The sequence below is a fragment of the Lepidochelys kempii genome, chromosome 8, assembly GCF_965140265.1.
Source record: "Lepidochelys kempii isolate rLepKem1 chromosome 8, rLepKem1.hap2, whole genome shotgun sequence".
NCBI classification, from domain to species: Eukaryota; Metazoa; Chordata; order Testudines; family Cheloniidae; genus Lepidochelys; species Lepidochelys kempii.
Window position 1 is genome coordinate 74,352,953 of NC_133263.1, and position 16,274 is coordinate 74,369,226.

At 39.9% G+C, this 16,274-nt stretch overlaps 1 protein-coding gene across 4 annotated transcripts in view; it reads right to left on the minus strand.

Annotated features, from left to right (window-relative positions):
- The window catches only part of FNBP1L (formin binding protein 1 like), a 95,689-nt gene that overhangs the window by 20,846 nt on the left and 58,569 nt on the right, over nt 1-16,274 (minus strand). For 3 of the 4 annotated variants that reach the window (XM_073357021.1, XM_073357022.1, XM_073357023.1), the window contains exons 3-7: nt 9,300-9,353; nt 7,309-7,456; nt 6,847-6,909; nt 2,164-2,268; nt 1,425-1,553 (exon numbers count right to left, since the gene is read on the minus strand). In XM_073357021.1, the coding sequence (XP_073213122.1) occupies nt 1,425-1,553; nt 2,164-2,268; nt 6,847-6,909; nt 7,309-7,456; nt 9,300-9,353 (499 nt within the window). The remainder of the gene's footprint in view (nt 1-1,424; nt 1,554-2,163; nt 2,269-6,846; nt 6,910-7,308; nt 7,457-9,299; nt 9,354-16,274) is intronic. The other variant, XM_073357024.1, reaches the window with a different exon arrangement.

The window sequence follows — 16,274 nt, forward strand, 5'->3', positions numbered from 1 at the left end:
AAGGCCAGCAGTACAGTTCTCATCAATGGCACAATGGGAGAGTGGTTTCGCACTACTGTTGGAGTCCGGCAAGGCTGCCTTCTTTTGCCCACACTGTTCAATATCTACTTGGAGCGCATAATGACTGATGCCCTAGAAGATCACATATGCACAGTCAGCATTGGGGGTGAACAATCTCAAATCTTCGGTTCGCTGATGACATTGATGTCCTGGCAGGCAATAAAGATGAATTTGCCAATCTTGTGAAACAACTGGATGAAACCTTCGCAAAATATGGCATGGAAATCGGTGCAGAGAAAACCAAGCTGACGACAAACAAACGTGATGGGATCAGCTCACGTATCACTGTCAGTGGACAAGAGCTGGAGACAGTGAAACAGTTCAAGTATTTGTGGGCAGTCATCACTGATGAAGGATCCAAGGCAGAAATTCAGGCAAGAACTGCGGAAATAACAGCAGCAGTGGCAAAGCTAAAGCCAATTCGGATGAATAAGAACATCTCCCCGGAATCCAGACTGAAACTGCTGCACGCATTGGTCATCTCCATTTTTCTGTATGCGCGCGAGACATGGACCCTTACGGCAGAACTTGCACGGAAAATACAGGTAGTAGAAATGAGATGCCCAGGATTTTACAGAAGTATCTCCTACTTTGACCACGTCACTAATGAAGAGGTCCGCAACATCACCCAATGCGCTGGCTCATATGAAGACCTCCTGATGACCATGAAGAAGCGCAAGCTGAAGTGGTACAGCCATGTAACAAGATCATCTGGCCTATCCAAGATCATCCTCCAAGGGACAGTACAGGGGAAGAGAAGAAGAATTAGACAAAAGAAGAGATGGATTGACAATATAAAAGAGTGGACAGGAATGGGCTTTGCGGAGACTCAAGCACTGACAAACAATCACCAGGGGTGGAGAAAATTAATGGATTGCTCATCAATGATGGTGCCCCAATGACCAGTGTGTTTATGGGAGTGATGATGAGTAGCCTGTGAGGTTCCCAGTGTTATCCCAAATGCTTCAACAGACTTCAAGACCTTTGAGGGATTTCCCATTTGTTGCCGTCCATGGATCACTTTATATTAAATGAATGCTGCACAGAATGTATGTCCTTGAAAGAAACTTTTTCTTCTTTTGCAATATGATTCTAGTATTCTTTAAGCAAACAAAAGGAAGCTTACTATTTATAACAATATTCACAGAAACTACAACAGTATTTTATTTACATTTCTAAATCTAATTGCTATGAACAATAAATGTAACCTAATAAAAACCTAGGCAGATATGCTTTAGACATCTTTACCAGCTTAGGTGATGGAAGTGATCTACCAAGATTATCTTTTTCTTTAAGTTTTAGATTTTGAAATCCTCTTCCCCCTCAAAAAATAAAGAAATTAATTTTATTAAATATTGTTTTACCTTGTAAATCTGAGGAATGACAATGTAGTAATGTTTGTGTTGCTCTCCATTAAAGTTCTGTAGTTGTGCAGCATATTCATTTTTGTTTTCATCTGCCATGTGTGTACGCAGGTTTAATTGTTGCTTAGCCTAATGGGAAGTCACATCAGTACAAACATGCCTCATTTGTGTTCTCTCAAAAGAAATGTAACATTACTTTAACTAGCTTTCCCACCAATTACATAAAAACATTAGTCACAGTGGATGTGGAGGCACAAACATTTCTCCCTATAATTAACAAAAAGGGAAGGAATGTGAGTGCCATTAAATTTGTAATGTCAATCTACAGGTCATATTCAGGAACTGCCATAAAAACTTCCTCTGCAGCCATTGGACTAAAGGTGGTTCAGAAGGAGAATAAAATAGAAACCATTAAACTAGATTCTAAGCACATTACACCAAAAATTACATCAGACGAATATCCCCATCTACAGCTTCTGTCTTAGACATTATCTGTAATTTGCTCTGTGATCATCCTTTGAATAATTAAAAGACTAAAATATGTCAATATGCCTCACTACACTGTACATTGAGTTTTAAAAGATGAATTATACTGTAACTTTGATATTGCCTAAAATATGTAAATAAATATATTATGTTGTTCAAATATTGCTACAAAAAATAAAGCCAACAAAAATTAACATTTTCTAATAATAGTAACAACAAGAATGCGGAGAGGAAGAAGTGTCATGGGTCTTACCTTCTCAACATCGGCCTTAGTTGCATTTGTGTCGTTGTCCAGTCTTTCATAGCTTTGCTGTGCCTTTTCTGCCTCTCTGCACTCTCTTTCAAATTTCTTTTTGCTCTATAAAAATCATGAAAACTATATTGCTCTAACAAACCAACAGATAGTACGGTTTTATTTTTACAGCAACTTCAAAACCTAGATATCTAAGCTTCCATTTAAAATTTCCATTAATCTTGGCTGAGAAGAGCCTTCACCCTGAAAATCAAAGCACTGCTGTCTTGTTCGATCTGCAGTCAAACCACCTTTTCTCCAGAGGTTTCAACTTGCTCCATTTACCTTAATGGGGTTCCAGCACAGAAATGTTCAAAATAGGTTTTAAAATTATTATACAAGCAACCAAATTATGAACACCCAATTACAGAGACAAATTTAATTATAAAGAACAGCTGGGTCCAGATTTTAGCTCAGATTACCCGGGGGGGCAGAAAGAGGCTGGGAAAGAAAATCCAAATCTGGACCCAGACATCTATATAATTTTAAAATTCATTTCTTTAACCAATTTGTTACAATGATGTTAATAGACAAGATACTGAGCATGGTTTAGCAGTGAGCATAGACCAGAACAAATAGTGTTCAGCAATGTCTCAGCTAACCAAAATTAGACCCTCTGATACAATGCTGAACAATGTTTGTCCTGGTCTACACTGACCACACTAACCCATACTTGGCATCATATTAGCTAACCTTACTGATAACAAATCTGTCATATATTGTCAGATTTCACAGCATAGATCAAGCCTTCAGAGATTTGTTGAGAGACTCTGTAGCCAAAGACAACTAATCTTCATATATTTGAGAATATCTCACAGAGAAGTGCACTGTCAGTATTGCCAACCTACTGAGACTGCAATTCTCAACACATTTACTGTAAGGTGGTCTCTGACTGTTGACACATGATGGCTCTATTTTATGCCCCACTATTAAACATCCAGAGTGAGAAAAGGCTGTTACCCATCATGTTCACCAAGGCCCTGTTAATTCCTTATTTTTAAGCCAGAATTAGATGGGACTTGAAACAATACATTAAGGAAGATACATACACACCAATAAATGATCAAAGTATGTGAGCACATGAAGTGCTAGCATCTGCCGGAATGGTGTTTTTCAGGACCGGTAATGCTGTTTTCCATCACAAATCCATAGTGACTGAAATATATTCCTATGCAGATATCGAGAATTCTTCAGGTTCAATCACATCGATTTCCAAGACAGATGACTGACTCCAGAAAAATCACTAAGATTTTTCCTGTGCAGTGATATGTAATTCTAATTTATTCTGACATTAAGAGGGAAGTTAGCCTTTGTAATACTGAAGTTTCAAAGATGAACTGGAAAGCTAAAAATTAAAACTGTGACAAACCCAGAACTGCCTCTCCAATTTACCCAGCATGGGAGGAGCATTCAGCACAGAAATAAGTTTTAAATAACCATCTTCAGTTACCTGAGCAGTGCCCAGTGGATTTCATGTAGGAGAATGGAAAAAAAGGGTTAATTAAAAATTTATTTCTGCACTGCATGTCCCTCAGTCTGGTAAATGGGGACCACTCAGCATAGAAAACTGGGATTAACTCAGTTTTCACTTTTGTTCTGAAGTCAGTTCACCTTAAAATGATTTAATGATTTTCCTTCGCTCTTCCTTCCTTCTGTTTGGCACTGGTTCAATGGAAATGTTTCAGAAATGCAAATGTTTTTGTAATCTTCTTCCTGATTAGCACTTTCCTTTCCAAAAATTTGGTGACAATAGGCAAGATTTCCAAGAAAGAATGTTGAACCTTTATGAACAATCTTCAGCAACCAACTGCTACCCTCTCTTGACACTTTACAAATGAAGTATTTTGAAATCCTATTGCTTATCCTCTCTTCTTTATGTAAAGCAGGGGTCGGCAACCTATGGCACACGTGCCAAAGACAGCACGTGAGCCGATTTTTAATGGCACACTGCTGCCTGCCGGGTCCCAGCTGCCGGCCCTGCTCAGCCTGCTGCCAAACCCAGACCGGTACCCTGGCAGGCAGCAGTGTGCCATTAAAAATCCTGCCCGCCCCGGCCTGCTCTTCTCCGCCCCCAGAGATGAAGAAGCTTGGTCCTGCCAGCTGCTGCTGCAGGGCAGGCAAGCTCCTCCCTCCCCTGCCTCTTCCCCCAGCGTGCTGCATTCCTGCCCCTTCTCCTCTCCCTGCCACGGATCAGCACGGGAGTGGGAGAAGAAGAGCCACAGTGCGCTCGCTGCTCCGGAGAGGAGGCGGAGAAGAGGTGGGGGACAGGGCCTTGGAGAAGGGGGGTGGAATCAGGGCATATCCCCTCCAGCCCCCTGCCATGAGCCGCTCTGGGCAGGGGGCTGGGAGCAACCCCACACCCCCAGCCCACACCCCAGCCCCCTGCCCTGACCCTTACATCCCCCCCACACCCCAGTCCCCTGCCCTGAGCCCTGCACCCCCCTCACACACACCCAGCCCTCTGCCCTGATCCCTGCACCCCCAAAACACCCCAGCCCTCTACCCTGATCCCTGCACCTTACATTCCGCCCCCACACCCCAGCCCCCTGCCCTGAGCCCTGCACCCCGCTCACACAAGCCAGCCCTCTGCCCTGACCCCTGCACCCCCCTCACACACAGCCAGCCCTCTCCCCTGACCCCTGCACCCCCCACACACCCCAGCCTCCTTCCCTGACCCCTGCACCCCACATGACCCCAGCCCTGACTCCAGTACCCCCCACATACCTAGCCCCCCACACCCCATGCCCTGACCCCTGCACCCACCATACACCCCAGCCTCCTGCCCTGACCCCTGCACCCCCCACGACCCCAGCCCTGACTCCAGTACCCTCCACACATACCTAGCCCCCTCAAACCCCATGTCCTAACTCTTGCACCCCCCACATTCCCACCCCCACCCCTCGCACCAAATGGGAGCTGCCCAGGTAAGCACTCCACACCCAAACCTCTTGTCCCAACCCTGAGCCCCCTCCCTCATTCTAGCTCCTGGCCAGACCCTGCACCCCAACCCCCAGCCTGCTCCTTCACCCCCAACCCTGTGCTCAGTGCACTCCCACCCTCAGCTCAGTGCAGAGAGAGAGGAAGAGAATGGGGTAGAACCAGGGAGAAGGTAGGTACTCCTCTATGTGGGCAGGGCTGGGATCCCAGACCGGCAGCGGGCTGAGCAGGAACGGCAGCCGTAACCCTGGCTGGCAGGAGCCGGCGGACTGAACCCCAGACCGGCAGCGGGTTGAGTGGCAGCGGGCTGAGCCACTCAGCCCACTGCCAGTCTGGGGTCCCGGCCGCCGGCCCCGCTCAGCCCGCTGCTGGTCTGGGGTTCTGGCTGCCTGCCCAGGGTTCTGGCTGCCGGCCCCTTGCTAGCCAGGGTCCTGGCCGCAGGCCCCGGTCAGCCTGCTGCCAGCCTAGGTGAACGGAACCCCAGGCTGGCAGCGGGCTGAGTGGGCCAGCGGCGTAAGATCAGCATTTTAATTTAATTTTAAATGAAGCTTCTTAAACATTTTGAAAACCTTGTTTACTTTACATACAACAATAGTTTAGTTATATAATATATATAGACGTATAGTGAGAGACCTTCTAAAAAAACGTTAAAATGTATTACTGGCACGTGAAACCTTAAATTAAAGTGAATAAATGAAGACTCGGCACACCACTTCTGAAAGGCTGCCGACCCCTGATGTAAAGCATGTGAAATTAAAAATGTCTTTCATTCTTCTGACTCTGCCTTCCTAAATATGAATCTTCCACCTCTTCACCATTGTTTTAGGATATCTGACCAAGAAGCAACACATTCTAAGGATGGCGTATTGGCACAGGAGGAATCTTTGTCAATATCACTTCAAAAGTATCACTGAGACATGGAAAGTAGAATTTCTGTTCTGCCTCCTTTTAAACTGGGGCTTTCAAAGAATGGAACCCTGGAGTACTCTGCCTGTATTCCTCTATTAAACAGAGTTTATATTGACTGAAAGTGAAATAAACAAAAAAGGACTATACAATAGACATAGCAGCATTCTTGAATAAACCTTTTGTTACAAGCCATCTTGATCAAGTCCAATGCTGATGACGGACTTAAAGCTTTGATTTCCTAAATGATGCATAAGTAAATGCTACATACCTTCAAGTCTTTAAACACAGTTGAGTTAATTTGAGGTTAATTAGTAAGAACAGAAACTTGGAAAATCTACTACAACTACTAAGGAGGCAGCAGTAAATCTATAAAAATGTGAAAAGATGGAACATAACTAGTGAAACTGTCCCACAAAATAAGCTATTTCTTAAACTGTAGGTGATTACAATGAGAGCAGGCGAGGAGAAAAGGGACTGATAGCTGAAGGATTGCTAGGCTGAAGGATTGCTAGTAGATGCCTCCAGGACATAGGATTGAGTGTTATTTTCAAGAAAATTCTAATATATTTGAAAGCTACTTCTCTACATCACATAAACCCCAAAAAGGTAACTCCTACAAAGAACAACAATTTACAGAGAAATTAATTAGGTAATGAACTACAAGTACATTGTATTCTGTCTTGGCTACTGAACAATAAATCTAATGCGATCATTCAGTGATACAGCTAAACTAAACACCAACGCAAACGTAATGGCAACAGTTGTGCAGAACTGTACACTATTAACAGAAAAACTCACATTATCCATCTGTTTCCAGCACATGTCAAGATACTGCTGAGCTTTTCGCCCTTCTTGAAGATGCTGTAAGGCCATAAATAAGACATTTTCACAAATCTCAGATACTGTTAACCTTACTGGTTTCTGTTCTAGTTTACATTCAGTATGCTATGTCAATTGCTTACTAATTTATCAAGGTACTTTATTGGAGATATTACTATCCATGAAAGAACAGCACGATAGACCAGGGTTATTTACTCAAAAGTTATTAATGGGCACTATTCTATATTTGTATTTTGAACATCATAGCAAGTAAATATGTATTGAAGAGAGCTACTCTGATGTTATGTTAAGTTGCACATAAAACTTATAATTGACACTACTGTCACATTTATACTACTGACTGGACAAATAAGTATACAGATTCTTTGAATGAAAACAGTCATTTTATACACGATTGTTGGATAAGAATATAGGAATTACCATTTTTCTTTCTGTTTTTAGATCATGAGAATATCTCATTAGTTCTCCATAGACTCTGTGTCCCATTTCTTCTGCTACTACTTCTCGTTGTCCTGCATAGTCATTTAACTCATTAAGGATGTTAAAAAAGGCTAGACAGGATGTAAACCTGACAAAATACACATTGAAAACACAAGGTGAAATTGACTTTTACTTTCACTAAGGATTTCTTTACTTAGCCATTAAGAGAACATAGTGTGTGTTAAAATTAGATACACTGTAAAATAAGCCTTAGACTAATGTTGAACTACAGTGAAAATGCACAGTGGGGAAAGCCGACGTTGGGCCTAAGATGTACCACATTCTAATGTCTCTTCATACATAGTTTATAAGAACATGGATTCTGGGGAGTGGAAAAGAAAGAATAAGAATACTACCTGAAAGGCCCTGCAGTTTAGTGGTATCCTAAGCTGCCAACTGAGAGGCCTGAGCTTGGGAACGGACTTAGGTCCCTAGGCTCGGAGGCTGAACTTGTTGCAGAGATGATGTGCTTGGTCTTGAGGGTGGAACATGCCAATCATACCACTCATATGCATCCCGATGGATGATCTACAGAACAAGTTTGCTATCAGCTCTGGAGACAGCTGCCTGTTTGCCTGCCCACCTCTTGGCTGGAGGTAAGGTGCCACTATGGCTGGCACTAAAAAGGGGGAGGAGGAGGGGCAAAAATAAGGGTAGAAAGTGTGTGTGGAAGGGAGGAAAGAAACAAAAACAGTCACCATATTAAAATATGCATCTTTCTTTAATAATGGAATATTGCCATCTTCTTAAAGCTGGCATCCTGAATTCCATTGTGGACTTGGAAATCCTGACTCCTGCCGTCCAGATTTCTTTGGAGGTGGGTTTAAATAGAACTGGAGGTGTTTCTGGTGGGGTTCCCCAAGGCATTTCTGCATAGCACTTCCCTGGCTGCAACGTGAAATCCATCCCACATGCTACCCTTAAGTTTTCACCATTCTTTCATTCATAGTCCAATTATTTATACTTTAAAAACTAGCACTGTGTTTTAATCAGACATCAAATATCATCAATGACAAGGACAGCAAAATAAGCACTTCTCTTAGGCTATGTCTACCCTGTAGTTGGGAGTGACTGTGGGCATACACGTGCTAGCACTTCTGGAGCAAGTGTGCTAAACCTGGCAGCACTGGTGGTAGCTCAGGCTAGCCTCCAAAGAACAACTCCATGGGAGATCTTACATACACATGATGCGAGCTGTGTCCCCGCAGCCACCCCGCATGCTAACTCAAGCATGTACGTTTACCGGAACTGGGAATCACACCTCCCCACTGCAGTGTAGATGTATCCTTACACCATTGACAATGGAATTGCTTAACATGCAGTGTTACCCTCACAAATGGTCATCCAAATCTACTTTGCCTCTTGGAGCCAAAGTAAGTTGCCAGGGTAACACACTTGAGTTTCACTAGCCAAAAATAAATGACAATTCAGCATGCAGTCAAAACCCAAGTCTGCAGAGCTGCATTGGTAGAACGTTACCAGGATTCTCAAAGGGTTAATAAAAATTGTAAGAAAAAGAAACACACACATTAAGGCCAAATTATTCCCAATCCTATAAAAGTAATGCCAGAATATGTGTGTGTGTGTGTATATATATATATAATATATATATAATTTTATATAATATATATATTGCACTAAAACTTCACTTTCAAACTCTTCTGCTAAATGAAGTTTAATTTGGAAAGCTGCTAATACAAATTGACAACACCTAAAACTTTAAGACACCAATAGTGGGAACAGTAAAGTGTGATATTTAATTGTTATAGAACAAGAACCCAAACAAAGGAAGTCCTGATTTAATTCATTTGCTAATTTATCCATCAAAAATATTTACACAGAAAAAGTTCCATTAAGGATAAAAAAGATTAAACAATATACAGTGGTATTTGCTATTTATATATGTAAAACTTTAAATGCATATATTTTACCTGGGCTCTTCATCTTTTGATGAACGTTTGGGACAGTACTTCTTAACCAGATTTCTGTTAAAAGGTGAAAAGTACATATACTATATTATAAAAGCATTTTTCTAGTTGCAGTGTCAAAAAAAAAAAAAATTGGAGAGGGATATAGTGATAAAAAATAGGCCCCAGTGCTGCAAAGGATCTTCATGGGGAGAGCCTTATACCAGTGAAGGTCTCTGCAGCACTAGGGTCACATACTGTAAACTATTTGAACGAAGAATTTGATACAACTTCACAGGGCAAACTTATTTTGGTGTAAACTCAGTGAAGCCAACAGAGTAATATATATTTGAAGGCACCTGTTGCCATAGTAACTAAATCACCTCATTTATTCACATCCAACTTAAAAGGCTCACAAACAGCAGGTTTTATATTACATTTACTATCCTATCTGGACACCCAAATGATATAGACAGGCACAGCTAAGCAACGTGCAAATCATATAGTCATTCTGGGTACCACATTCATGACTGTTTGCAGAGAAATCCGGTGACCAGGGTTTAGCTTTCAGCAGACATTCAGACAAATTATTTTGTCATTGTTTTGAACATGAGCAGATTTTAGGGTGCAAGATGCAGAATCTTTTTTTTAAAAAATGGAGGCAATACCTTAGACCTGAAAACATCATCAGTGTCCCTGGAAACATCAACAGTTCAAAAGCTAAGAAAAAAAAATCTAAAAAAAGAGACTGAGACCCCTAATACGCTCTATGTAGCATGTGGACAGACTGCTGTGCCTGTGAGAAGCATCATTTACTTTAATGAGTGGACATAGCCATGCATCTGCATGCTACACACTGCAGGAATGCAATCTTGATCAACACATTTGCTGTACTAAATCCTCTAGTCAGACACTGATAACATAGGGATGCACTGCTACAGAAATAACTGCAGGATTAGTGCCTAAATTTGGAAATGCAGTAGAACAACATTATAAAGAATCCTGTGACATGCCAAAGCAACATAACGTGCCCACAATCTTACAAAAAGGAAAAAAAAAGAGAGAGAGAGAGAGAGAGAGAGAGAGAGAGAGAGAGAGAGAGAGAGAGAAACAATACTTGAGTGTCAATTTTCAAATACAATCCTTCTCCAAAACATATATTCCTCCACTCCCACCCGGCTGCACCAGATTTACTGTCCTAAAAAAAAGATTTATTGCCACAGGTAACAAACTTTTCTGAAAGCCAGAAAGGTACCTGTAGGACACCATGAAACCCTTCCTTTAAAAAAAAAAAACAAACAAGCCCACAATTAATTCTCCCCACCCTCCTATTTTCAGTATACGGACAAAGAGCCCATCTTCATACTGCAGTATCTTTTTTATTATAACAGTCTTCAAAATTCTCTCACTTTTTATAAACCACAAAAGTTGCAATTATAGCTCCATTACTGATCTCCCTGCCTCTGTCTAGAAGGAATTTTGTATCTTTTTCAGCAAATACAGAATAATTTTCTGTGTCAAAGTGAAATAAACAAACCATAATTTTAACAAAATACAAGAGGATCTGGCACTTCTTTGGCCACTGGCACATCTTTAAATCTAACATTTCTACATTTGATTTGATTTTCCAGTAATTCCAATAGTCTCTATCATATGATCAGATTTTACGTTTTATGCAAGCTGTTATTCTCTTCAGTTTTTGCTTGAATTTACTGAAGATTTTCTGATAGTTAATTTAAGAGTCTACTTCAGTAGCTCTAGTGTCCAATGTGGTCATGTTAGCAGAAAACTCTTTAGCTTTCCTTCCGTAATAGTCATGGACTTTTGCAGAGCATTAGTTCTTGTCAGTACTTATTAAAACCTTTCACAATAGAATCTGTATCACCCAATTTTATTGTTAAGAGTCTTCTGCAGCCAACAGACGATGGCAGTGAGTACAGTCTGAAGAGGTATCAGGTTTCTTTATAGGCATTTTGAAAGCATATCAATTTCTTCTCCAGATATTTCTGTAAAATACTGTTTATATTGCACTTTCTTCACCATGAAATCCATTTAGTAGCTGCAATGAGAAGGACAAATAGCAGAGCTAACTGCTGTATATTCTCCTTTTTAGGCTGCTAATACCATGCCCAATACTGCATATTTCATATGCCAGATTTTTATCCATCCTATATATTTACAATCCAAACAATAAAAAACAGTACAAATTAGCATATTATTTACATATTGCTGTAGAATAGCGTTTGCCCAGGCTTCCCTTTGTTCAGTTTTAGGATTTAAAAGTGCAGTTACACTGAAAGGATGACTGCAAGAACAGCACTCTCTTGCTCTGCTGTGTAACTCAAAAGCCATACTGTGTCTACTTATTTTACTAATACGCTCACCCTTCACACTTTTCAGTGTGACAGAGCACCAAAATGTGGACCACCTGTGTTTTGTTGCAACACAATTATCACATAGGATGGTTTTTAAACCATAAAAGTGTCTAAGGATGTTTTCTCACTGTATTAAATAAGCTAGTTATTCAAAGAGAAAAATTGGGAGGGGGAAGAAATTCCATCATGTGCAAATAGAAGAAACCCTTCCCAACCCTCACCCTCCCCAGGTTAGCATTAAGGTTGAATTTCTGAACCATGCGATTCCCAGCACAGACATCTAAACTTGAGCTAAAGAAGTGTTATTTTTCTATTTGGACCAGGCCCTTTGGGGAGGTTGTGATACTTCAGCAAATTGTTGTGTAACCCACTGACAAGCAGCAACAGAATGCTGGAGATGAGGATTTTTGCATTCTATTCCTACCTCTGTGAAGGAAGTATACCTAGTAGTTAGAAAAGTAGTTTTAAGTACATAGATTTGCAACATTCTGTAGAAGAGGCAGTATGACAGAGTAGTAGATAGTAGGGACTTGGGTTCTAGTCCCAGTTTCACCAGAAGAGACCTTGTGCAACCTCTCTTAACTTATACGTAAACTGGGGGGAATGATACTTGCCTCTGTATGGAAAGGGTATGAAGCAATGCTCAATGGTGAAGTGCACAAAAATATAAGCAGCAGCCAGTGTAGAAGAAGAGATCTTAATCTGATCTGTGAGCCAAGGAACTATGGGTTTACTTCCCTCTCCTCATGTACATGGAATGCTGCATGGCTTGGCAATGGCCAGCATCCCACAGGAACTCTGGCAGAGGCAGACACAGAACTCAGTTCTCCAAAGTGGTACTCAGCTACTTGAATCATGAGATGCTCCTTTCTCTTCCTGCAGTTCCCTGCCTCGTTCAATGCACATCTTCCAACTTCCACAACAAATGAGGCAGGGGTCACGCAGACAACCACCTCATTCACTACACAACCCTGATTCATAACCAGAGCAGTTCCAACTTTCCGAATTTTTGAGTGCTTGACTTTGCAACATTAACATGATTTTACTATATTGTTTTATTTTTACATGCAATTTCCTACTTTTTAAAAAGTAAAAAAAAAAAAAAAAATCCAGCATAACCATATTGACCCCCATATAGCCCATAGTAACGGATATGCATAGTAGGATGTCATCTGCTATGTCACCTAACCACTCAAGAAGATGTTTTTCCAGTGGGTTTCCCACCTATTTACTGACAGCAGAGTGTTGAGTCTCGGGAATCCTGGGTCCAGTGACGTTCCAGAGGGAGTGTGTTTAGTAGCTACAGATCTTTCCACTCTTGTTCCCTCAGCTCCAGTCTCAATCCTATGCCCACCCCATTGTGAGGGGATGGATCACGTTCAGTCGCTCTGTGGGATGGCATACAAACGGTCTGGCTGACACAATGGAGCTGTGCAGGGATAGAGCACATGCAGAGCAGACAGAATCTTCTGAGAATTTTGCTGCCAAACTGAGCATGTGCAAACTATGATTTTTTTCAGAGGCTTATAGTTTGGCCAAACGTTGGCAGATTTTCACAAGAATGGCAAAAGGCACATGCCTGACACTAGGATCAGCCCTCTGCCCAATTCCAAGTCAGTGCTGCAAAGCTTGGAGGTGCTAGAGCTACTTAAGAAAATTCTTACACCATATCATAACGCAAAGCAAAGTATTTTTCATAATTTTATTCTTAGAAATGGCATAACTGTTCTTGCTGAAATTTTCAAAAAATATTCAGCCTGAAGCAGACATCAGGCATGGAAAGTTCAGCCTCAATGATTAAAGTTTGTCAAAGTTATAAGCAACTTGAAAACAGTGTCTTATAATCAAAGTGTTAGGCAACTTTAACTATAACTACAGGCATCACTACCAGCGCCCTCTACAATAAAGTAATAAAGCAACCTACAATGCCATTTTTATAGTCACTTTTCTGACTACCTCCTCAATTTAGTATACTCATCATGCTATTCTCTTCGAAAGACTGAGCTCATAATCGCATCTCTTTCCTGCTTTATATTAAAATATAGCTCCTAATATTAGCTGAAAGGGGAGCTCATTTTTCCATCCAAAACTTCTGAAAAGGTGTAACATAAGAGATTATATAATCAACACCAATAAGGTACAGAGCTACATAGTAGTCTGCCTATGATGCCCAGAACTATTTCACAAATTCAACTTTTGCTGTTCTAAATCATTTTATGAATAAAAATTACTTCAGAGGGCAATACTGTGACTCTCCAGGTGTAGACAAGAATTTTTCTCCAATATCATGGAGTCCATTGTGTGTGTGCAAATTCTATTTGCTGTGCTGTTAGAGATTAAAAGCAGACAAGTCTCCATATATCTGGATAGTGTGTGTTTTTTCTCATGTCAAAAAAGACAAAACCTCTTCCGTGGCACCCACAATAATTTTCCTATGTTGCTTTTTCTGGTATTATTTTATATTCCTGCCTTACACTCTTTATATAGAGGCTTACATTATAAACAGGGAACTCCTAAAATACACCTCATTATTATTCAGAAGGTGAAATCCATAACAAGCATAACAATGCTGTAACTAGGCAACTGTGCAAGAGCCTGTGCAAGAGAAGATTTTCTGGCATGTTACAGATAAGAAAGGAAAACCACTTAATATAAAGCGTACAGTTTAGAATGGCAGTGGGGGAGGGTCATGATTACTGATGACTTAGTAGCATGCTGATTTCTGTTCTAGTTTTATTTTTCCAGTGTGATGCTGTTTTTATTCATCATTTCTAGGAAGACAGAAATACCTTACGACAATCTTCCCCCTTAAACAAAAACAACATAAGCTGTAGCATTTAAACCAAATTAACTAGCAGTTGGATCCTGACTGCATTTGGGCTCACATGAATTTGTAATTTGATGCATCAAATTTTGTCAGATTTTCTAAGGACTCAGCAAACAGTAAATAGCTCAGGCTTCAATAAGTGCACAAGATAATAAACATGAAAAGACAGATCATGAGTGCAAGAGTCAGAGGAAAAACGGAAGGCATGGAGAGATCAAAGGAGCACAAAAGGATATTCTAAAATGAGAAAACTATGGCTTGAAAAGCAGAGAGCAAATGAACTGATGTCCTGGAAAATAACTCTTAGGTGCCAGGGGGTTTGTGAGGACATCAGGAATAGAAGCTCAGGCAACACTTCTAGAAAGTATTTGCTGACAGGTATCTCTTGGAAAAAAGAGAAATGTTTGACATTTGTATCTAAACTTGAGCTTAGCTCTTGGAATCTAAAGATAATTGGTCTGTCCAGATGATGAGGCCAAACCAAAAAAAATCTAATAAATAAAAAAATCTGTTAGATCTAGCCCAAATTTTATTTTTTCAAACATTTTAATGAATCAAGAATTTGGAGGGAAAAAAACTTTCAAATAAACCAAAACATTTTGGGTCAACCACAAACTTTTTTTTTTTTCCAATGTGATCATTTTCAGGTGTTTTCACACTCACACCCCTTTTTTTTTTTAATTGGCCAAATTTCAAAGTGGAATACCATTTCAAAATAAAAAGTTGAAATAAAGCATTTCAAAATGGTCAAAATGAAATTTGTTGACATTTTTGAAATAAAAAAGAAGAAGTAAAAATTATTTATTGAATTCTATCAGAATTGTGAATGGATTCAGAGATCCAAAAAATGCATTTTTCGGCAAAGATACGATTTGCAAAAAGAAAAAAAAAAGAAAAAATCACCCAGCTCTATGCAGACTTATACCCCCATCAGCAAGCCATTGACATAGGGATCTGCCAGATGTACAGGCATGGGGGACTTAAAGTGAAGCTGAACAGTAAGAATCTAGACTATAAAGTGTTTTATTCTGTCAGGTTCTTAATGACAACTCAGATTAATCTTTTCTTCCACCCACAACGTTTTGAATCTTTAAGGTCACAAGATTTATTAAAAGAGTTTATGATGAACAGTTTGTTTAGCATTGTAATTATCTTCTGCAATACAAAACAAACACATTGGAAAATAATGAGAGTCTATTTTAACAGAGCATATTATTATGATCTTTTTACTTACAGTATAAAGAAAACTCATTCTGTCATTGTGAGGATAGAAAATGAGAGTTGATGGCTTAGAAAGCTGAAAATGGAATACGACTCTTTTTACCACTAGGTCATCAATTTAAATCCCACCCCGGTTAGTAATGATTGAAAGTCATTGCATTGCTAGCCCATGTTAAATGAATTATGGCTAAGGTTCGCAGAATTTGATATTTAAAAAGAATAATTTTGATGGATAATATCAATGTTTATTTTTAAGCATCTTTTCCCACAACTTTTATCCACTTAAATTTTTGCATTTGTAGGAAATTATGGGAGGGTCATATATAATTATTTAACAACAGTATAAATTTAGATTGAAAAAGTTAAAGCTTTATAACGGTTAAAACACAAATTGTCAATTTCACATGTCAAAATATACCAAGTAAATATCCTTAATTCAAACTCTAGTAAGTTTTCAAGCAGCATTTTTCTTTACTGAAATTTACAAATAGGCCAAGTATCAGTGGAAATGTGTTTTCATCAGTTTGTGCGAAGGGTGAAATCCATATTTACCAATAAAAATCTAATCCTTCCAGT